Source organism: Melozone crissalis, unplaced genomic scaffold, assembly GCF_028551555.1.
Source record: "Melozone crissalis strain CALT ecotype California unplaced genomic scaffold, PUWL_Pcris_2 ptg000081l_1, whole genome shotgun sequence".
NCBI lineage: Eukaryota > Metazoa > Chordata > Aves > Passeriformes > Passerellidae > Melozone > Melozone crissalis.
In genome coordinates this window covers 10866169-10888202 of record NW_026535858.1, presented here as the reverse complement: position 1 = coordinate 10888202, position 22034 = coordinate 10866169, and the positions used below count along the sequence as shown (strand labels likewise).

The window sequence follows — 22034 nt, the reverse complement described above, 5'->3', positions numbered from 1 at the left end:
CTCCGGGCCTAGTTAAATGGTGCTTGACTCCTCGGGCAGCGCGGTGTTTGCTCCTCAAGCGCAGCTCGGCTGAGCCAGCAGTCAGGCTCCCGAGGCACCAGAGGGAAGCAGAGGGCTGGGAACACCGTTCGTCCGCTGGTTTCACTACGTACCTTAGAACCTCACCCCTGACAAAGCCACGGCTCCCACCCCGAGGATCACCTCACTGCCTTTGAGGATCTGGGGTTAAACGAGGGACCTGGATAACACAAGCTGGCTGCAGCTCCGATGACACAGGGCTGTTATAAAAGCGTTGTCACTTGGCAGTCCCTGAGGGACAAAGCCACAGAACAAGATGTTCCTCAAGATCTTCATGGTCACCTTCGAGAACACAATGCTGAACCATGATCTTTTGCAGACTATTTTGTATTTCCTAATTCTGTCTGGAAAGGAGGAGCTTGCTAAGGCCTGCCTGTGTGTGCCCGTAGGGAAATGAGTTTCTTGCCTTGGTCAGCTGCCCACACACATCCTCTCAGGGCCATACTGGAGTTTACTAGATTCCAATGAAATAAGATGATGGAGAGACACCTTAACAAACAGTATGACTACAGACAAGCTTTTCCAAGGGAAGGGCTTTAATTCCATTCATAAAGACATATATTTCTTTTCTTTCAAAGTCCAGCTAACTCAGAACATTAAGAACATTGAAAATCTTCACAGTCATGAAACAGACAGAAATGTGCATGGATGTCTGGGCACACAACCCTTGGCTGGGCTGGTTTTCCTTTCCACTGCCACTGGGTTTTGTGTTGGTGATCAGGGACACTGGCTACATAAAAACATATTTTGTGTCCCTTTCTCTTTTGTTACCAAAATGAAGACTGCAGTAAGGTAATTACTGCTATAGTCAGGTAGCCAGCAGGTACACACACTAGACTAAGGACAGAGAAGTCACATTTGGTGTGTAGCTCTCTGTGGGCTGGATGTAAAAGGACACATCCCAATGGATGTGATCTGTAGTTAAAATGCCCAGCCTGGCCTTTGGTCTGTGCAGCTTTCTGTTCATCTGCACTGAAAGGCAGAGAGAGAAGCTGCTACATTGTGGAAAAGGACAAGAGCCACTAGCAGAGAAAGCATTTGGGGTTGTATTTTTTGATTCTTGGCTATTTCTATTTATTCTTTGCTAGGTGAGCCTAGGTGCTTCCAAGAACTAGATCTGGGCCACCTCTGCCCTCTCCTCCTCCCTCCCAGCTGCGAGCAGACTGCTTCTACAAATCAGCATTTCAAACATCCCCGCTGACTTCTGCTCTGGGTTTCTGCCAGCAGGAGGAGGTGGGTGCTGGAGCCTGTGAGGCTGCTCTGTGGCTAGAGGTGTGCCCAAAGGGCTGATCTGCAGCCCCACAGCCACAGAAAGGTGGAAGGATTCCAAAGAGCTGATCTGGCAGCTGTGGTGCCCTGCCTTGCCTAGACACAAACCCACCTGACACCGTTCCTGAACACAAAACACTGCGCGCTACGAGAACCACACTGAGCACGGGGCAAGGAGGGCAAGGGAAGGGGCAAAACAAAGGTGTCTCCTCTGAGCCTTGCACTTGGGATAACAGGAATCCACACACTCTTCAGTAGTTCTGAAACATGGTTCCAGGACTACGGTTCTGGCATGGGCAGAACTTTCCTAATGTTAACATCCAGCTACAGGCACCAATACCTTATTTCCCTTCACAGACTCAAGACAGTTCCTAACAAAGCAATCAAACCACAGAAACACTGAATGGTTTAAGTTTAGGTGTTCATTTTTTGCTAATAAACAAAAACAGAGACAAAAAACCTGCAATATTTTTTGGACAGGTTTCAAAACTTGAAATCCATGGGGCCCCTCTCAAGTGAGAAACACTTTTTAGTTTGGTATTTTTGTTTGCTAATGAGGCTCTCCAAAGTAACAGTGGCAGGAAAATTCCCCAATAAGGAATTTCAATTTTCCAGTGGTTTCAGTGTACCCTAGTTGGCATTTCCAGGCCTCTCCCCTTGGAGCACAGGAATCAATCCTTTTGGATTGCATTTTTCCACACACTGCTGACATCCAAAGTCCTAGGGATAAACACACCAGCGTGTTGCAGCTCTCCTGTGGCAGCCAACATCCTCCACCAAAAGCTGGGGGAGTTTTTGGATGGATTGGGCTTTTCCCCAGAGCTCTCCCGAGCTCAGCGCCGCAGCCTGAGGAAGAAGGCGTGCTTGCACTCCTTGCTGTCCAAGGGGTAATACTTGTCATAAAAATCCAAAATGTACTCCTCAGTCTTAAATCCAAACTTCTGGTAGAGCAGCATAGCAGGGTTGCTTGCAGAGACGTGAAGGGTGACGTCCTTGCCCATGCAGGTCTGCCAAGGGAGGGGGAGAGGAACAAAAAGGAGATATCACTGCAAGGGAACGAGACAGCCTCTGGGGGAATGCGGAGGTGAGCACACTCATCAGGGATCCAAGGTACTGAGGAAATGTGAGAAAAGTCACAGGAGTTACCACACATAGCAACAGCAAAGGGAGGGCTGCTGCTGCTCCTCCGAGCCTTTGTTTCTGGGAAACGTGGATTCTCTGACAATGGAAGGTTTGGGATTATAATTTGTCATCTGCCCATTGTAAATTGCTAAAGTAATTGTTAATTAAAAATAATCTTGCTGTACAGCCCTGATCTCTAATACAATGGCCTGAAGAAAAGACAAAACATGCCAGAGGACCAGGCTCTGCACTCCTCCCTGTCAGCAAACAGAGCTGAGCTCTCTGGGACTGCCTGAGCACCTCTGTGCTGTCATGCTGGAATTCCTGCCTATCCCACCCAGCTCCTCTCCCATCCTTCAGGGCACAGCACTCTCCTCCTGAGAAGGCAGGAAATTCAGTTCAGACAGCAAATAATAGCATGGCTGAAGTTACCTTGAAGATCCTAAATTATTCTAACCAGCAACACTCTGATTAAGATGCTGAAATAATTTATTTTCTGCTTTCATCGAGTGATTTAATAGCATTCCATGTATATTGAGTGTATGGTAACTCTAAAGTGGGAACAGTAATACCCTCTAGGAAATCTCCAAGATAGTACATTCAAGGAGAAAACCCTCAGGAATTTAAGGAGGGAAGGAAAAAAAGAAATAATTGGAAGCTGTTTTGGGGAAAAGAAAATTTGAATGAGATCATTAAGAAAATGTAGTTTATTCCTCTGGGACAGATGCATGAGAGGATAAATTTTGCCAGCAAAACCAGCCACCACTATTTGCATCAAACCATTTTTCTGTTAAGTTATGCTGTTCCCAAGAATTCAGCCCCAAACTCAGCACACTGATCATAAAGTCAGCAACTTACTCTTAATACAAGCAAAGCATCAAAGTGTCTCAAGCTACAGAGAGGAGGCTCCAAACCCAAGCAGGCTGCAAAGTAGCACCTAAAACCTGGAGACTGAGGAACAGAAGGTCACAACCACCACTGTTCCACAGGACTAAACCCCTTCTGCCACTGGCAGAAAGTCAGCAATGGCAAAACAAACCTCATGTGAGCTAAACATACAGTGCTGATCTCTCATTGCTAATGTGCCTAATCAGAATCAAATCTCTGAAATCTGCTTGGTTTTTCACAACAGGGAATTTCATGCAAGCAGGATTAGGTTAATTGATGTGATACATCCTACAAAAAGGTGTGAAGATTTTCTGTGGCTGACTTGCCAACTCCAGCATCCCACTCTGCTGGAGAGGGAAGTCTCTGAGAGTCCACCTGCTGGATGCCTGCAAGCCTTGGCTCCTGTTCCCACTGGGTGTTGACATCTCACATCAGCACACAGAGCTGAGGGCAATTTCCTTCAACACTTGACACAGAGCTGTCTGGGAGATGCAAGGGCTGAGTTTAAAGAATATTGATGAGAGGCCTGTGCCAGCACTGCAGAGAGCTGTGCAGGTAGCAGAGTTATCCTCAGGCAGCCCAGGAGCACAAAGTGCTTTTCCAAAGCAGGGATCACTTTCCACAAGGCTCTGCCAGCACTCCCTACCTTGCTTTAGCCAAGAAAGAAAGAGGATACAACAGTTTCCAATGGTGAGTTTTTGTTAGGGAAGCTCATCTTGACTACAACGTTTCCCATCAGCAGCTCTGCCAAGAGAGTTCAGGGAGTGGTAAAACTGTGGAGTTGGGCTCTGTAAAGAACATGTATCTTACTCATCTTTACTCACAATTAAGCTGCCTTTCCTGCAATTTAATTCAAGAAAGTCAGTGGAATTAAGGCCACTTGAATAACAGTATTCATTCAGAGATTTAATGAAGTTTAACTCCTTTAGTATCACCCATTTAGTTAGCTGAGATTAACTTTCCCAAGTATCCCTGTGGAATAAGGCCCATTTTAAACAATGAGGTTGCAAACTCTTCATTATGAACTCAGCTGTACTTGAACCAGAGGATAAAAGTGCAAGTGAGTGATTGAGATCAGTAAGTGATTTAATGCATGGAATAAACCTCCAGGTGTAGTCAAGAAAGCTGCAATAATTCTAACTGACCCTGCCCCATTCTTACCTCATTTCCTCCTTAAACCCCCATTTACAGTATCCCTTCTACACAAAGTATTGACCACTGAAGAACACAGAGCTAACCCCAAAACAGCTGAAGTGTGCAGCGTCCCTCTAATTCTGAGGACAGGATGGTTGTTTTCCTAAACACATTGTGACTTCCAAAGCAGGAGCTACTCCCTCCCATAAACACTCACAAAAAGGGTTCTCCAATATCTCACCCTCCAATACCTGCAGGTGTGCACACAAAGAAGAAGTGAGAGCTGGTTCTTTGGCAGATTCAAGGGATGATTTCATTTCATTACCTGGATAAGGTGGTAAATCATGAAGGTTGCAATCCCAGCTCTTCTCCACTCAGGGTGCACCAAGAGAAAAGAGATGTAAGCCTCATTGTACTTCACATCTGGCACCATAAAGCCAAAGGCAATGATAACTTTCTTGTAAAGGACAACAACACTGAAGTCAGGATACTGCAGGCACTCTGACAAATCAATTCCTAGGGAAAAAGAGAGAGACAGCAGTTGGAAGCACTGCAAACCAAAAGAGAAGTGTGGTTCAAATCCAGGAGTTAAAGGCTTTTTAGAAACCCTCAATCCCTTCTTTTTACCTTTATTTCAAATTTGTGATAGCAAGAGATCACAGCATAACAGAATAGTCCAAGGTCCCTGCTAGAGTAACCCTCTGTTACTGTAAATTATGAGTCCAAATTTCCCACATTTTGGGAAATCCCAGGGGTCAGGACACCCAGAGTGCAGGGGATGAAACCAGCTGCCTGATCCTGGTGCCTCCCGTGCCAGGTGAGTATGCAAGGGAAAAGATGATACAACAAAACAGACAAAACAGTATCTGCCTAGCAGGGAAGCTTGCATGGAAACACTAACAAAGCTGATTTCCTTTCAAATGACTCAAGGATGAAACTGAAACTTAACTCTCTTCAGAAGCAGCACGCATGAAACTGAGCTTCAGCTTTGCAAGCATTACTGTCTGTTTCCTCCACCCTGCAGCTCTTACTGCTGTCTCTTGTGCACTCTCAGCTGGTTGTGGGGCTGCACTGTGAGCCCGACCACAGCTTCCAACGCTATCCAAACACCTCCTTTTGGCATGCAAATTTTCTGATCTGGGGATGAAGCAGCCTCTCAGGCAGTGGTGCTTCTGTGAGTTAGAGGCTGGACTCAGAAACAGACTGGGAGCTTGTTACCTTGCAACCTTGGTTACTTTACCTAATCACCCTGCTGCTGCAGTCCTAGAGCATCCACACAGCCTGCACAGCATCCACCCAGCAGTGCAGCTCAAGGCACTGAAGACTGACTGCTCGATAATTTGTGTGGACAGACCCTAGATGAGATGCAAGACACAGAAGACATGTGCCAGAAACGTTTGCTTCAGCCTCAAGTTGGCAATTGCCATGTATTTGGAACACAGGGTAACAAAACAGCAGAGTGTGTTCTCCAGTAATCACTCTGATGAGAGGCAAGACTTCAGAAGCAGCAGGCACAGAGAAGTGGGTGAGTTATTTCTTGCTCCAGAGTGAGCTGGGTGGAGCGGGGCGTGGGAGGGATCGATTGGCAATAGGGAGCTGTGTTAATTAAGGCAAGGCTGCCCTGCCTGTGGAGTGCCTTGCAGCGTGTCTGGACAGAACACTCCCTGCCCCAGGCACTGGTGTCTCTGCAGGGGTGCAGCTTTTCCTGTAGGGAGGGAGATGCTCAGCTCAGGATGGTTCACCGCTGGAGACACTCCCTGCCAGGGAGAGGTTTCCCGTTAGGGCACCAAGGCACTGAACAAACAACACCTGGGAATCTCTCTACCTGGAAACCTGGCTCTGCCTTGGGAGAGACAAGAACAGCTCTGACAGGAAGAGTTTGGAGGCACAGAAGAACTAAGTGCTGGCTTAATGATGCTCACCCAGTTGCATATCCCTGCCTCCCACCCCCAAGCTGTACCAGCTAAACCCTTTGCACCCAGGCTTTACATCCTTATCACTTCCCTCTCCTGCTACACAGAACCAAGGTGCAACAATCATATCCCAGCATCAGAATTTTATCACCATGGAAAAGATTTGGATTCCTGTTTGGAGACTGACAGGGGTGTCAGCTTTCTGATTTAATGATGAACAGCTCACAGTTGGGTGGAACACACCCATGCTCCTTATGTTAAATAAAACAGGGTGAGTCCTGAAGAACTTAATGAAGGTGTAAGGCAACTTGGCCAGAACTTCAAATGCATTATCAGGAGAGGGGAGACTATGACAAAGCGGTTCAGCCTCTGCTGGGATTGCAAGAGTCTCTCACAAACCCTCAAACAGCTCGTGAAAGGAAAGGTGTGCCAGGTTATTCCCCCCACACTGTGCAATTTGCATAATGAGAAGCAAAAAGAGCTCCCATCCTGACTGGGGCACATGGGCACTGCTGAACTACAGCCCTGCTGAATCACCACCAGCAAATCAAAACACAAAGCCAGCAGTTACCTGGAATAAAGGTGTGTTCTGTTTGCACTGGCCTTTTCTAAATTAGCCTGCTGCCTTGTTTGCTGATCAGAAGCTGATGCATGCAGCAGATGAACATCCCTGTTATTATTGCAGAAGAACTAAAGAGTGCAGCCTTGTAACCACCCCCAGAAAGGGTGGACACTGTCCCCAAAGAACCTGCAGTTCCAGAAAGGACAGAAAAACACAAACCTAACCTTTCCCACCGAGGCTTGAAGAAATAAAGGACATCACAGCTGTAAAAGCAATTCACTGAATCACAGAATAAGCTGAGTTGGAAGGGACCCTCAAGGATCATCCAGTCCAGTTCCTGGCCCTGCACAGGACAGCTGCAAGAATCACACCGTGTGCCTGAGAGTGTTGTCCAGACTCCTCAGGGGCAGGTTGGAGCTGTCACCACTGCCCTGGGGAGCCTGTTCCAGTGCCCAACCACCCTCTGGGAGAAGAACCTTTTCCTAATCCCCATCCAAAACCTCCCCTAACAGTTTCAGAGCCATTCCATTGGGTCCTGTCATCACAGAGAAGAGGTTGGTGCCTGTCCCTCTGCTTCCCCTCCTCAGGGAGCTGCAGCCCACGATGAGGTCTCCCCTCAGTCTCCTGCTCTCCAGGCTGAACAGATCGAGTCACCTCAGCCACTCCTCCTACGACCTCCCAACTTTCACTCTGACATATGCAGCTTATGGCTGTTAGGAAAAAACCTTCTCACAGAGTTAATGAACAGTAATCTCTGGTATAAAACTGTTTATTTCAACCCCTGATTCTTGCAAAACATTTCACTGGATGCTCAAGTTTAGTTAACTACTAACCTACCTACTACTCCTATTAGCACCTATTTTTGTAACTGCCGTGCTAATTAGGTCCTAATTGCCCAGTTTTATTCAATCTCAAGAGACAAAGACACCAAAGCCACGCCTCCACCTCAAATACATTCCTGTAACATCAGATAATGGGTTTCTAAGAACCAGCCAGACACCAACTGAAATAAAATTTGGCCCAAGAACATATTTTTTCACTTCTTTCTTGGAAACCCAAGCACTGGAGGAATCTTACCAGGCCAGAAGAATTCGTGGCACATGGAGTTGATAGTGGGGATGTGATTAGGGCGAACGTAGCAGTAATCAATGGGTGCTTCTGGCTCAGCCTTCCAGTTGAGATCATTCCTGTGTGGATTGGCCCGGATTTCTGCCAGCAGCCTGAGTTTTGGAGGCTTTGTCTCATAATCACGTCTGCCAGGAACGTGAAAAGGAAACACAAAAAGCAAGTGAGCAACTAGAACTGCCACTGCAGCTAAATGGCTACTGCCCATGAAATATCTTCTGACATGCTCAACATAAGGAAAATAAAGAAGTCTTCCATTCACATGGGGAAGCAGCCCCAGGCTCAGCCAAAACACCCTTGTGCCAGAGGCCAGGACACTTTCCAGCCCCACAGCATGTCCAGCCAGTCTTTCCTTACAGCATGAGCAAGGAAATCACAGCTCTGACCCAAGAGCAGGTGCAACTTGCATTGAATGGCTACAGCAATTCCCTCTCTGCCCTTGCCCCCTCTTGGAGATTCCCCTTCCCAATGCAATCCATTTCACCACTCAGCTAAATCCAACACTATCCCTCCAGGGTTACCATGGTGCACTGGGATGTACTGTGAGGAGGAGTGAGGAGCACTGCCCAAGAAAGGTGTCCTCTCCGTGGGCTGGCGGTGCACAAGCCAAGAGCAAGCTCAGACCCTCTGTACCTGATGTAAGGCTTAAGGACACGGGAGGTGTAAGGGCTGACAATACTGTGGTCTGCCAGCAGCTCCTCCGAGCCTACCAGGCGGTACAGGAACCTGCTTGTCTGCTGGCGGTATCCCTTCGTGGCGGGCAGCATCGTCTGCGTGACAAAAAATGCACAACAATGGCAGGGAGGTCAGGCAGAGATTGAACACATGGAGGGAGAGCAAGGGCAGCATCGTCTGCATGCACAAAAATGCACAACAATTGCAGGGAGGTCAGGCAGAGATTGAACACATGGAGGGACAGTAATGGCCTCTCAGTGTGACAGGGGGGATGGAGCACGGTGGTGCCACCTCTGGGCTCTGTTGAGTGCTCCCAAATTTGGTGCCCAAATCTGAAAGTGCTGCAGGTCATCTCCCTCCTACACACGTGAAAGAGCACCCACCTGTCTGGGTACTTCCAGACCTCCAGCATTTGGGCAGGGCTGGAGTACAAACACAGTGACATTTGTGGCACTGACACTGACAGACAGCAGTGCTGAACCAGCATGTCCCAAGAAGAAAGGGACTTAGGAGAGCCCCAAGCCAAAACAAGTCTTGCTCACATGATCTTTTTCACTTTAGGAGTCAGATAACCTCAATGAGACACTGCTGGCTGCAGCAAAAGCTTTAAAATAACCAGTGCCAAAAGCTAACTTAGATTTGGGAACACCCACCTGGTATCTGTCCAAGATCCTGAAGTCCTGGCTAGTAGTTCTGTATGTTGCTTGCCCTACTGGGGACCTGGAGACAGCACCTTCTTTGGCTCCATAAATCCCATCAACCAGGAGCAGTGCAGCATTCACAACCTGGTCCAGGTCAAAGAGTGGGAGCCCTCTCTCCCTCTTGGCCTGCCTGACCAGCAGCTTGCGCCTCAGCCTGCGGGCCTCTGGGGTCATGCTCAGAGCATTGGGACAGGCTTCCAGTCTCTTCAGCAGCAGCTTCTCCTCATAGATGCTAACTGAGGTGTGCTTGGGAGCTCTGGGCTTAGCATCCTTCTCCAGCTGTGACTTGCCCTTGTCTCGTCCTCTCACCTGCAAGGGTGTGTTTGACTCTTCAGGATCTTCACTGTCACCTTCCATCCGTTCTGTTTTTTCTTCTTCACTTTCCACCTCTTGTTTGATCTGCTCAGCTGTCTTCACTTTTTTCCTGCTTGCTATCATGGTGCCAGCACCAGCTGTCCCACTGGGAGGGGGCACATACTCTATTCCTGGGTCTATGACTCCATCTCCTTCCATCTCCTCATCATCTGTGGAACAGAGCAAAATAATCCAGGGGATAGAAAAAATAATTTAAACATCAAAGTCTCATTTCAAAAATGGTTATCACAGCATTTTTCTGCTAAAGAACAATAATGTGGGTTTACCCAACACATTTCATTTTCTGTGTACTCCCAGATCTCCTGATTTTGGATGGGAGATGCTGAAAAGACCCCTGGAGCAAGTTACCAGCTTTGTATGAGGACATGAAAGTCACAGAAGTTTAAACAGTATAATGATAGAATTATCACAGGGTGAAAATGTAGATTTTAAGATTTCTGGTATGGGGGTTATGGAGACAAGATAGAGGAACTTGGGCATGTCTAGCCTTTCTTCTTCTTCTTCATGGTCTCCATTTTCTGCAGTGATGTTGGCACTTTGGGATTGGTTTAGAGGAGAAGTGCAATGTCTAACATAGGTGATAGGTATTGGGAATTAAGTGTAAATATGTTACACCCAGTTTGTAGTATAAAAAGACAACACCACCTCAGGGGTGGTCAGAGTGCCTGTGGCTGCCCTGCAGAACAGACCTCGGCTGGGCAGAAAGAAAATTTTATAGATAAGAATTAATAAACAACCTCTAGACCGAAAACTGAAGAGCTCTGACTCGTTCTTCAGACGCACGGGCTGAAGCAGAGACACCCTGCACATCTCAGGGCAGCAATTAACAGCCAACTACCTGAGACTCACACTCAACTAAGACAATAGAATACTGCCAGTTACTTTCCATCTCATCATGAAAGGATCCTGCACCTCATTGGTGCAAAACAGATTCCTAGAAAAACGCACACGGTTCATCACCGAAGGAAACCCGTGGAGGCCCTTACCATGGAAGAGCGCCTGTGGCGGCATGACGTCGGGGATGAGATCGGCCTCCGAGAGCAGGCTGGGAGTGGCCGAGTGCGAGGCGGGCGTGCCGGGGGCGGAGAAGTCCAGGGAGGGGGATGGAGAGGGGCTGGTCAGGGGCGTGCGGTCGGAGGAGCTCAGCGAGGAGAAGTCGATGACCTCTCCCTTCTCCAGCACGATGTCGGGCCGGCGGCAGCGGCTGCTGAACTTGACAGGAGTGGAGGAGGTGCTGCGGTCCAGGAAGCCGGCTGCCTCCTTCTGGGCCCTCCGAATGTCCTTGGCCTCCTGAGTGCGGGACCTCTTCTCCTTCAGCTCCATGGCCGACTCCACGGGGTTGCGGCTCACGCGCTTCCGGAGGCCTTCCACGGTAATGATGGGATCCAGCGGGGGCTTGGAAGCTGCTGCAGAAGGGGTTTGATTATTCTGAGCTCCTGCAGTCACTGGATTCACACTGTGCAGTCAAAACCACACTGACTACTGAGCTTAAAAGATGGGGTTTTCAAAGTGACCAAAAAATTCACTCTGGGACGTGTAGCATTAAGCCAGTGTATGACTAAAACCTCGTTAAAGCCCAAATTTTGTTCCTCCGCACAGAGGAGAATTTGCATCTAGTGACAAAAGATAAAAGACATTCCCCAGGGTAAAGAGAAGTGGGGAAATTGTGGATTTCAGCTAAAATAACCCAAAGAAAACCACTCTGCACAAGTCAGCACAATGGAAAAAGGTAATAAAATATAACAGGTTTCTCACACTGCAGTATATGCCCCATAGTTCTCTTCAGTCAGCCATTATAGCAGAACACAGCTAAGGAGCTGTCCATGCACACAAACTGGTTTCAACTGAACTTTTCTCACATCTCCCAGCTCTGGCCCAGCAAGCAATCTACACACTACTGGGGACAGAGTTACCTTTTGCCTTCAGTGCAGATGCTGACAGCTTCTCTCCTTCAGGCTTCAGTGTTGGGGGCTTGTTATGAACCAGCTTCCACCATCCCGGTTCTCCAAATTCCTGTGCCCCCGAGCGGAAAAACAAGGGGCTCCCCACAGAGAGACAGCCAGCAACTGTGCTCCACCATGTTGAGGTCTTTTTCCTGTGGTGGGAGAGAGGAAAACAAGGGTTAGGTCCCCATTCACCAGCTGTGCTTCCATGCTGGACAGAGTGTTTCTGCCAGAGGCACTGACACACAATCTCTGAACTGCTCCTGAAGCACTTTTGTGGCCCCTTGGAGGCAGGGAGCTGTATTTAAGCCTTTCCCTCTGCTGGGCAGGGCACTCTTATTGGGTACCTGAGCCTTTTTAGTTCCTTTAGGAACTGGGGACACGGCTAACTAAGATGTCACTTAGAGATCAGAAGAAATACTGAAGAATTGCCCTTGTAGCCAATAACTGAGGTACTCCCTTGGACTCTGGAGAGTCACGTTCATGCAACAGAGTTGCCCAGAATCTCAGGATTTCTTCTTGCCTTTGCACACCCCCCACATGCAGAAACTTCTGTGCTTGCCAAGGCTTGGCTGAGCTGGTGCTCACTCAGGTGCTGCCCTTACACACCTTGAGGGACTGAACCCCAAAGGTGGGGGATCAAACGCAGCTGCTGCAGCTCAGAGTCTGGAGTGTTGCAGTAAATCTGGATAAACTGCACTTCAATATGCCAAGGAAGATCTTTGCACAGTTTGTGCTGCTGCACACACGATTCAGCTGTCTCTGTTCCTTCAGTGGCTTGTCCAGGCAAGTGGGAAGGCTGTGTCTGAGGCCAGAAATCACTCTCTGAATTTTAATCAGAGCAAGGAGTGCCCACTTCCCAGGGCAAACCTCAAAAGGCAGCAGCAAACGCTGGGAGGCACTGAATGAGGGACAATGGGCCACTAGCTGCCCTCCTGTCAGGGTCCCTGTGGCTCCCAGAGAGGACAAATGCTAACATCATTTCTGAGAACAGAGCAAGGAGGCACAGACAAGCTCTGAAAGCAAAGCCAAGACCAAATCTGGTTAGGAAGAAAGGCCAGATCTTACGACAGAGGAAATCCCTGGGGAAGAAAAGAAGCTGTGAAGTCAATCAAATCTGCACCTTCCAAGGATTGCCCAGTTCCTTCCCTGCCTCCACAGCACACACACCAACAGTGAGGCTTGGCTTTGACAGCTTCAGCACACTCAGAGGAAATGTGCTGTTCACCTGGAAAATGAAGGCTGCCCTCTACCAGAGGGGCTCCTACTCTGACAGTGTGAAAAACTTTCCAATTGTTTAACACCTACTATGTAAGAGCCATTTCATTAAGATCTGAAGCAATCTAAAAGGTGAGGCTCAGTTCTTCTTGAAGAATTTGGTCCTTTGGCAAGCTTCATAGCCAAAGAACTTTGCTGGATCACATTTCTGTCCCTAAAGATTGGCAATACCAGGATGAGCCCACCCATTGTGACTGTTTAGAAAAACTCAGTTCTCTGCAAGTTCATATGCTGCCTAAAGGAAGGTAAGAAATAATCCAAAATAGATGCATTTGTATTGCTTTTGTGTGACACTCCTGGGGGTGTTTCTCCCCAGTAAGAAATGCTAATTCTTTCTCAAGTGTACCCCCATGCCTGCACTCAGATTCTTAATATTAAATCTTCCCTTTTTATCACTTGTAAGGCTCAACAGAGTTGTCACCAAATTAACCAGGATTCTCGTCCATCTGTCATTCCTCTGGCTCACAAACCAGATCCTCGGGAAAATATCCTGTCTTTACCTGTTCCCTAGTAAGAAAGTCCAGTGTTTCTCAATAAAAGCACAAATGTCTTCTTTCCACCTGAAGTACCCCTGGCGGCCCGTTCCTTCCAGAGACAAGTTGTACATTGCCAACATGACAACCTGCAACAGAAAGTGTTGGACACCAGTGAATCCCTTCTGCTTTTTCTGCTGAACAGACCCCCACAGCTGCCACACACACACACACAGATCTTTGCTCCCTCATAAATGTCTTATTTTTGCAACATCTCATAGGCAACTTCTGCAATCCATCTTCTTCCTGGTTTTGTGCTGCCTGTTCTTGTCTTTCTATTGTTAGATGCACATTCTTCCAGAGATTTCTCCATCCCATGGGAATAACAAGCTGCCTAGTTATGCAGGTTTGTGCTGAGACACAAGAATTGTGCATAAATGAATTGTATAAATGTTGTATAAATGAATTACAGTACAGCTGGGGTCTGAATGTAATGCAGAGGTAGGGAAACAGACTTTCAAATAAATAAAAAGAAAGTCACAAGTAACCCTGCTATCCAATACATCAGGAACACTGTGAAAATGGTCTTTCACACTTCAAAACTAAATTGACTCTGACCTGTTACATACCCAAACTAAAGGGCAGCTTTGAAAAATATCTCACCTCCTTCAAGTAAATCCTAGGTGATCAACTGTTAATTACATTTACTTAATTAATTTCAATTAATTTATTAGAACAGAACTAAATTGGGATCATCTTTTAACAATCACACAGCCTCAGTTTGGCACTACTTCCAACAATAACTTGTATTTCACCCTCAGAGAAGTCTGAAATCTGCTTTTCTCAGGGAGATGGGTCTCCTCACAGTGGACCTTGGCTTTCTGGGATGCATTGTCAAAGATGTCAAAATGAGGAAACATGGACAGTTTTAATGTCTCCTTCACCCTATTTCTACCTCACAACCCCTCTCAGTTTGATAACTAGGATTTTGTGGGTTTTGTCTCAGGATGTCAAAAATAATTCTCTTTTCAACTGGCTAAAGATATGGATCTGTTGAGGCCACGTACTCTGAAAAAAATCCAGAAATCACTGTCCCCATTCTTCCTGCTTCAGGCAAGTTAGTTTCACCATTTCTCTCCATTCCACTTACCCAGAAGCAGCAGCAGCTCTGGCTGCTGGAAGCCCAGGGATGTGGTCACAGCTTTCCTCCTCACCCATTTTCATTTTGTCTTCCCCTGAAGAGACCTGGGCAATGCCAGCAGCCTTTGCTTTCCCAGTCTGGAATTGGTGAAACTCTTCCAGTCTGCCAGCACAGAGCCCTGCCTAAACCAACCTTTTTCCCTGCACTGGCACCACGAGAAAGCAGTGCAAGAGCTACAATGAGTGTTTCAAATTACCTTACATGACAATAAGGCTGAGTGCCTAGGGGTAAGATTCAAGGAAAAGCCAACCAGGCTGATATTTTCAACAGTGTGACAGCTTGTCCTCAGGACAAGTGGCCTCCTGAGCTGGAAGATGGGGACAGGGAGCAGAATAATAATCCTGTTATTCAGGAGGAAGCAGTTGGTGACCTGCTGAGCCCTCTTAGATGCTCACAAGTCTATGGGAGCAGGTGGGATCCATCCTAGGTGAGGAGGGAGCTGGCAGAAGAGCTCACCAAGCTGCTCTCCATCATTTACCACCAGCCCTGGCTCACCAAGAGGGCACCTGATGGCTGGAGGGTCACAGCCATCCATAAGAAGGGCTGGAAGGAGGATCCAGGGAGCTCCAGATCAGCCAGCCTGACCTCAGTGCCTGGCAAGGTTATGGAACAGATCATCCTGAGAGCCATCACTTGGCACCCACAGCATGGATTCAGGAGGGGCAGGTCCCCAGATGATCAGCTCAGGCTGGACATTAGGAAGAATTTCTTCACCAAAAGAGTGACTGAGCATTGAGATGGGCTGCCCAGGGAGCTGATGGAGTCACCATCCCTGCAAGTGTTTAAGGAAACCCTGAATGCTGCACTCAGTGCCATGGTCAAGGTGGTGTTAGGTCACAGGGTGGATTTGATGATCTCAAAGGCCTTTTCCATCCTAGCTGATCCTGTGATATTCTATGAGACAGCACACCATTGCAGGCTCAAAGAATGCAAACAGATGTTATTTTCATTGCTCAGGTGTGCAAATGACTGGAACAGTGAATTCCAGCAAGTGCACAGGCAGCCAGGTTGGAGCTTTGCACCCAGGGAGCTGGCAAGCTTTCTGTTTCTATGTTGCCACCTCACCAGTTTCACATTTTCTTAGACACAAAAAACTGTTCATGCCTAGAAGCCAAACTGTATTTATTTTGCTTTTCCAAACCTGCTTGAAGCCATGAATTCATGAGCAACATAAGGGGAAGAAAAAAAAAAAGAAAAGGAATGTGGTTTGTATGATTATCTTTCAATTTCCCTGCCAAATGCTGAAGTTCTCATGTGCAGGCAATCCTCAGCTAATTAATTTCTTCAGTTCATGCAAATGCTCCTTAGTTATCAATACCTGATCCTCCCTTTCCAGGTAGCATGTACACAACCACCAACAATTTCAGAAAGTCCCACGGCTGTTCTGATGGCACAAACATTTCACTTACTTGTTGCCACGTTAATCTCAGACGTTCAAATTGCTCCTTCCCATCTTCTGAGCAATCAGAGCAAGTGAATCTGAAAAAGTTATCTCCTTTGAGGTAGCTGAGCTGTTCTCTCAGTTGACCTAAAATGAAAAGGGAAAAATCAATCTTTTTGCCCTTTTATAGGAAAAAGTGCTGCAAAGGAAATTTGGATTTCTTCCAAGATCAGGTTTGTCTGAACAAAAATGACAGAACCACCTGTAAACCCCCATGCACCCGAAGTTACAGGTTTTAATTCCATGTTTCTACAGCAGAGGAAAAGGAAATCAGGGCATTTAAACTTACCAGGAGTTAATTTACACAAACATGAACAATTGAAAAATTACACCGGAGGACAGGGAAACAATGTTAAGACTAGAGTGTTTCTGGAATGTCACACTCCAAAGATGTTTCTCTACAAGGATGCCATCTCTTTTACTGTATAATTTTATACTTTTAAACATATGGATACCCTGCTTCCATAGTGAATTGCAGAATTCAGTTTGCAACTACATCTGATGGGGGGAAAACCCCTCACACTTGGTAAATGAAGAGAATTTCTCTGAATTTAATCAGAGCAAGGAGTGGAATTTTTTTTTCCACTCCTTGCTCTGATTAAATTTTCATAGGCAATTCAATGAAATAAAGTGATTATTTGTCTGTTTTATTTTCACATGAGACAACTGAACTCCCTAGAACTGAACAATTAGGGAACAGCACAGTATCTCCCTTTGGCAGCTCGTTTACTCTGCACATTTGTATGTGGCTACTGCTGCTTTGCAACTGGCCTTGTCTGCTCCTTGGATTTGTTCCACAGCAACTGCAGAGAGGAGCACATTTGTAAAATAAAACAAGTTGAGTGTTAAATGAGGTGCTCCATGTGAGATAGCTCATGCTGCCTTTAACTCTGCTTCATTTTTTTTCTATTAATACATTTCAAGTTAATATTTCCCTTTAGTGCATAGTAATTAATTAGTCTGGCGCTGGTTTCATTACATCAACACCTAAACATTCACTAACATGCCTTGAGAGGAGATTTTTACACTATAAATTTTGGCAAATCCGAAGAAGGCAAAAAGGGCAGCTCTGACAAATCTGCAAGGCAGGTGCCACCTAAACAGTCCCTTATTTTTGACCACAAACAAATAAACAAACCCCACAAAACCCCCGAATCAAATCAAACAAAACAAAAACAAAAAACACCAAAGCCAAGGTGTTTACCAATATCTGGATCTTAAATGTAATAACAGACCAGATAATCCAGAATTTAGAATGCAAAGCTGTCTGTTACACTGCTAACAGCATATATCTGTGCCAGAGGAGAGGCACCAAATTCTGCAGCTTGCTCCTAACACCCCCCAGGCTGAGCATGTTTCTAAGTGAATTTAAATTCACATTATTGGGAAAACATTAAGGTTGAGATTTAGCCATATGCTCCACAGATGTGACAAATAACAGGGAGGGGAAAAAAGTAACACACAAAGTCCTTTTCCTCCCCAGAGCTTTACAGCAAGGGTCACTAGCTGAGTGAGCAGAGAGGCCAGGTCGCTAAATAGCTGCAAGAATTGTGAGTGTGGGCACATTTCTGAACTTTGATGTTCTCTAGTAACTGAAGAAGACAGTTTGACTTCCTCAGGAGAGCCCCAGCTCCGGGACTGCAGTGTCTGACACAGCCCCTGCCAGCAGGCATCACCCACCAAGCTGTGAAACAGGAACACAGGGCAGCACAAACACCTCTCAAACACCACCACGGCCAGCACCACGCAGCCTTACTTGCTGGGATCCACTTCTGGCACTTCTCACAGTAATAGGACATCTCCTCCATCCAGGACGTCTCCCCCTCGTCGCTGTTGAGGGAGTCCCCGCTCTGGTCGTGCGACAAATCCACGGAAGCCTGGTCCTCGGACTCCACGATGAGCAGAGTCTCCCCTTCCACCTCGCCCTCCTCCAGCCCCTCGGAGGTGGAGGTCCTGGTGGCCTCATCGTCGTGGCGGCTGAGCAGCCCGCCCATGTGCACGTTGTTGGCCATGCTAGAGGGAGCCTGCCCCACACTGAGCTGCTCCTGCCCAGCCTGGGATGCGGCACAACCAAACCCTCACAGTGCGAGTACCAACCACAGACCAAAGGGGTTTGTGTCTGCCCCAAAGCTGCAGGGGCTGGATTATAATTTATACAAAATAAGCAGTCTTTCACAGGTTACCTCTGTTTGTTACAACACCTGCAAGGAGTGAGATGCAAACGACCTCCAAACGTCTTTAATCAAACCTCTAAGGAGCTAGGCCAGTGCCTAGGGCTGCTGGGAACGCTTTTCCATCAGCGCCTTGTCTCTCTCCTCAATGAGCCGCTTTGTCAGAGCGATCTGCTCTTCCAGCAGGCGAATGTTCTCCTTCTTCTGCTTCTGACGCTCCAGATCTCTGACCACGCCACTCCTCAGCCTCTGGAAACACAAAGGACACAAAGGGTTTATCACAGCCCGGGGACGCTGATGGGGACCAACCCCACCCCAGCTCCACCCTCCCTCTGCAGGGTCTTCCCACAGCAATGTACCGTGGCTGGAATCTTCAGGACATCCAGAATCACTCCACCAATATCCAGAATCACTACACCAAAAACTGCTTTATCTGCACTCACTGAAGTGATGTTGGTTAGTGATGATGGTTGGGTTTACAAAGTGACAAAGCTATGGAGCAAATAAATGCTCGGAGCCTGGAATTCCCGTGCCATGCAGGATGGATGTGATCTAAAATCCCTGTCATCTCTGACCTAAATCTTTACCACATCAGAAGGAGCTCCTCAAAACTTCTCTGCTCAGAGGAAATTTTGTGACAAACTGGAAATTATTTTAAGAAAAATTGGTATGTGTCTTCATTTGCTTCTTTCTGCTCATGTCCTAATCTTAAAAAAAATCTACAACCTGCTTATGCCAAACTCTTTAAACAGCAAAGCACTTGCTTCACAAATATCCCCTTTACCTAAAGTGTTCATTATAAATCATGTAAATATATAACACATAAATAAATAAATACATTGTGTGCAACACAACACCAGCAGCTTTCAACCTGGGGTGCCACCCCTCATTGGGTGGGAACAGCCCTAAGAAAATCCCTGCTGCTTCTCTCTCTCTTACCTGGACATTTTTACTCACTTTGATATTTTGATAATTAGATGAAAGATCAATAATTTTTTGACCCATTTGAATGATGCCAAAATGCACCTGGAAATAATTTATTTGAAAGCTGACCCCAAAGTCATTTGAGAGGATGTCTGTGACTATTATTCAACAGAGTTTAATTCCTCACCTAGCATGCCAATGACTGCACCTTCAAATGCAATCATTTCTCCTGTCTAGATCAAAACAGAAAGGTTTTAAGAAATAATTTTATCTTGTTAAGAAAATGCACAGCCACACGTGTCTGCCAATAATCAAAACTCTCCAGAAATTAATCTAATAAAACCAGTTCCTTCTCACCAGCTTCCATCAACTGAACTCAGGCTACAAATTACTGTAATTACTGATTACCACAAATCAGTAATTTGAAACTGAATACAAAGTTCATAAACTTATAATTACATTGCTATCAGTTAATAACAATAAAGATGTGAGGAGATACAAGGTAACTGATCAATTGCACCAAGAATATAATCCTTTTTCCTTCACAAAACACTGCAATCCTTCAGATGGTGGATGCATTTACTTTGAAAATGCACATTTTGCAAAAGACACCTTTAGAATTTGAGTGTCACAAGTGACAAAGACCTGAAATGAGAAAGGTAATCTTCTCATCTTCCTCCATTCTTGGAAGTTAGCCCTGCTTGTCTTCTGCAGGCATGAAAAGCATGTGCAAGCTCAAAGCACTCTGGGCCTGGCACATCAATTTATAAGAGTCAAACGTTTATTAATCTGCATAAAGATAAACTTGAAATAATCTCTACACCAGGACTGTAAAATATTTATTTCCATTATGTTATCTAAATAGCTGGATCTGTGGAACATGAAGCCACTACTGCTTGGCTTGGCCATGAAGAGTTATAAAAAAAAAATCTCAGATTAAATTTACAAAACATAAGCTTTGAGCCTTGGACCTTCTGAAGAGGTATTAGCCTGCAATGGGATTTGGGTCAAAAAGATCCATGAGGTTCAGGTGTCCCATGAAACACCCAAGGGTGATGTTTATTCTGCACATGTTCAAAGTACAAGTGCCATTAATTGCAGCTGCAATTTAGTTTAGGAGCATTTAGCAGCTATTCCTGCCAGATCCTCAGTGCCCCAAGGCAGGCACACTGAACCAGAGAGCAAACAGCTGCAAAAATGTGATCTACCCAAAATATGTTAGGTGATCCAACAAGCACATCCATCAGCTCTGGAAGTGCAGAGCCATTGCTGGCTGCCACTCCAGGATCCCAACCATCCTGTCCTTGCTCTGCCTGTGCCCTTCAGAGTGCTCTCCCACCCTTGCTCACACAAACCTGCCTCCTTCCTTACCCACACCAGCCTCATCCTCCAGATTCCATCCCTCTCAAGCACTGACAGACAATCTCTGGAGGGGAACAAAATATAATCCTCTACCTACAGAATGCATCACAAAGCCCAAGCAACAGCCAGCTGGGCTATGGATTGGGAAGTTGAACTCTGGTGTTCTGTAACTTCTGACTGCCTCAGTGTCATTCAGGCTGTTTCCGTGTGCATTTTCTAGATTTTTTGTAAGTAAGTGGGGAAGGATCAGCTGTGTGCCCTCACATAACCCTGGGCTCATCAGCAGGGTCCAAACCAGCACATCACTGCCCACACAGCACAGCTTCACACAACCACACAGCCTCCAGCCCCAGGCAGGGCTGCTCTGCTTCAGGACTCACCATGGTCACAGCTGACACCTTTTGGCTGTGGGCTCCCTGGCACACAGGCTGCCTGCCAGGAATTCCCTGATTTTTGTAAATACAGCACAGAGAACCGCCCTGTTCAATCACCACGTGGTGCTTCTGACAGGTTGCACCGGCAGAACAAGAGGGGAGCATGGGCATGGCACAGCGCAGGGCTGTCTGTCCTTCAGCACAGGGCTGTCTGTCCTCCAGCAGGCTGCATTTGTGGGGCTGAGGAGAAACAGTGGGCACACAAGTGGGACAGCACAGACAGACAGGGGAGAGCCCCGGGAACACTGCCAGAGAAGGAAGGAAGGAAGGAAGGAAGGAAGGAAGGAAGGAGCAGGGACACGTGGGCTCAGGTGCGCGCAGGGGGCGGGGCTTGGCGGTGGGCGTGGCTCTTTATCAGTGGGCGTGGCTCCGCGCTGAGCCCGCAGGTGGGGGCGGGGCCTGCCGGGCCGCCAGGTGAGGGGGCGTGGTCTGAGCAAAGGGGCGGGGCTTGCCCGGCCGGTGGGCGGAGCCGCATTGAGGGCCGGCGCAGGGCCCCGCTCGCCGCCTTCCCCCCCGCGGCCCGCGGCGCGCACTCACCTCCAGCTCCCGGCGCTGCTGGATGTGCACGGCCGCCACGATGGCGGCGGAGAGCAGCGCGGAGACGGCCAGCGCCAGGCGGGAGCCCCGCGACATGGCCGGCGGGGCGGCGCGGGGCCGCGGCGGGGAAAGCGCCGGGCGGGCGGGCGGGCGGGCGGGGGAGCGGGAGAGAGCGTGAGGCGGCGCGCCCCGCCCCTGCCGAGCGCCGAGCGCAGCGAGCCAGACCCGGGCAGCCGAGCGCCGATGCGGGGCGGGGCTTGGGGAGAGCGGCTCCGGGAGATGCAGCTCCAGGACCGGGCAGAAACTCTGCCATGGGTGCTAAACTCGCACCCTGCCGGCCAGAAACCCTGCCGTGGGTGCTAAACTCGCACCCTGCCGGCCAGAAACTCCAAAAATCGGCCTTTGTTCCCTCAGCGCCGCTGGGGATT

The 22034-nt window shown here is 47.7% G+C and overlaps 2 protein-coding genes across 3 annotated transcripts; both read right to left on the bottom strand.

The window, feature by feature from the left end:
- Nucleotides 1-1753: 1753 nt before the first annotated feature.
- Nucleotides 1754-18280, bottom strand: KAT14 (lysine acetyltransferase 14). Of its 2 annotated transcripts, none has more exons than XM_054290463.1 (10): nt 17935-18280; nt 16147-16265; nt 13564-13685; nt 11756-11937; nt 10829-11248; nt 9420-9991; nt 8725-8861; nt 8044-8219; nt 4817-5007; nt 1754-2354 (listed from the first exon to the last, which is right to left on the bottom strand). In XM_054290463.1, exons 1-10 carry the CDS (start codon nt 18188-18190, stop codon nt 2181-2183), a joined length of 2349 nt encoding a protein of 782 aa, XP_054146438.1. In that variant the 5' UTR covers nt 18191-18280; the 3' UTR covers nt 1754-2180. The 2 variants fall into 2 exon arrangements, with proteins under 2 accessions (XP_054146438.1, XP_054146439.1); XM_054290464.1 differs by having other exon boundaries at nt 10829-11245.
- On the bottom strand, nt 18279-21720 carry LOC128946576 (protein PET117 homolog, mitochondrial). The gene is made up of 2 exons (XM_054290465.1): nt 21607-21720; nt 18279-18598 (listed from the first exon to the last, which is right to left on the bottom strand). The coding sequence occupies exons 1-2, from the start codon at nt 21700-21702 to the stop codon at nt 18449-18451; spliced, it is 246 nt and encodes an 81-aa protein (XP_054146440.1). The 5' UTR covers nt 21703-21720; the 3' UTR covers nt 18279-18448.
- Between the last annotated feature and the right edge of the window lie 314 nt (nt 21721-22034).

Bases quoted from the DNA above. Each gene is read 5' to 3' on its own strand.
- KAT14 (XM_054290463.1), bottom strand. From the start codon at position 18,190: ATGGCCAACAACGTGCACATGGGCGGGCTGCTCAGCCGCCACGACGAT. The intron at 16,266-17,934 runs GTAAGGCTGCGT...TTTTCATTTTAG, and splicing joins CCAGAAGTGGATCCCAGCAA to GTCAACTGAGAGAACAGCTC. The intron at 11,938-13,563 runs GTAAAGACAGGA...CTCCCACCACAG, and splicing joins ACTTTCTTACTAGGGAACAG to GAAAAAGACCTCAACATGGT.
- LOC128946576 (XM_054290465.1), bottom strand. From the start codon at position 21,702: ATGTCGCGGGGCTCCCGCCTGGCGCTGGCCGTCTCCGCGCTGCTCTCC. The intron at 18,599-21,606 runs GTGAGTGCGCGC...TTGTGTTTCCAG, and splicing joins AGCAGCGCCGGGAGCTGGAG to AGGCTGAGGAGTGGCGTGGT.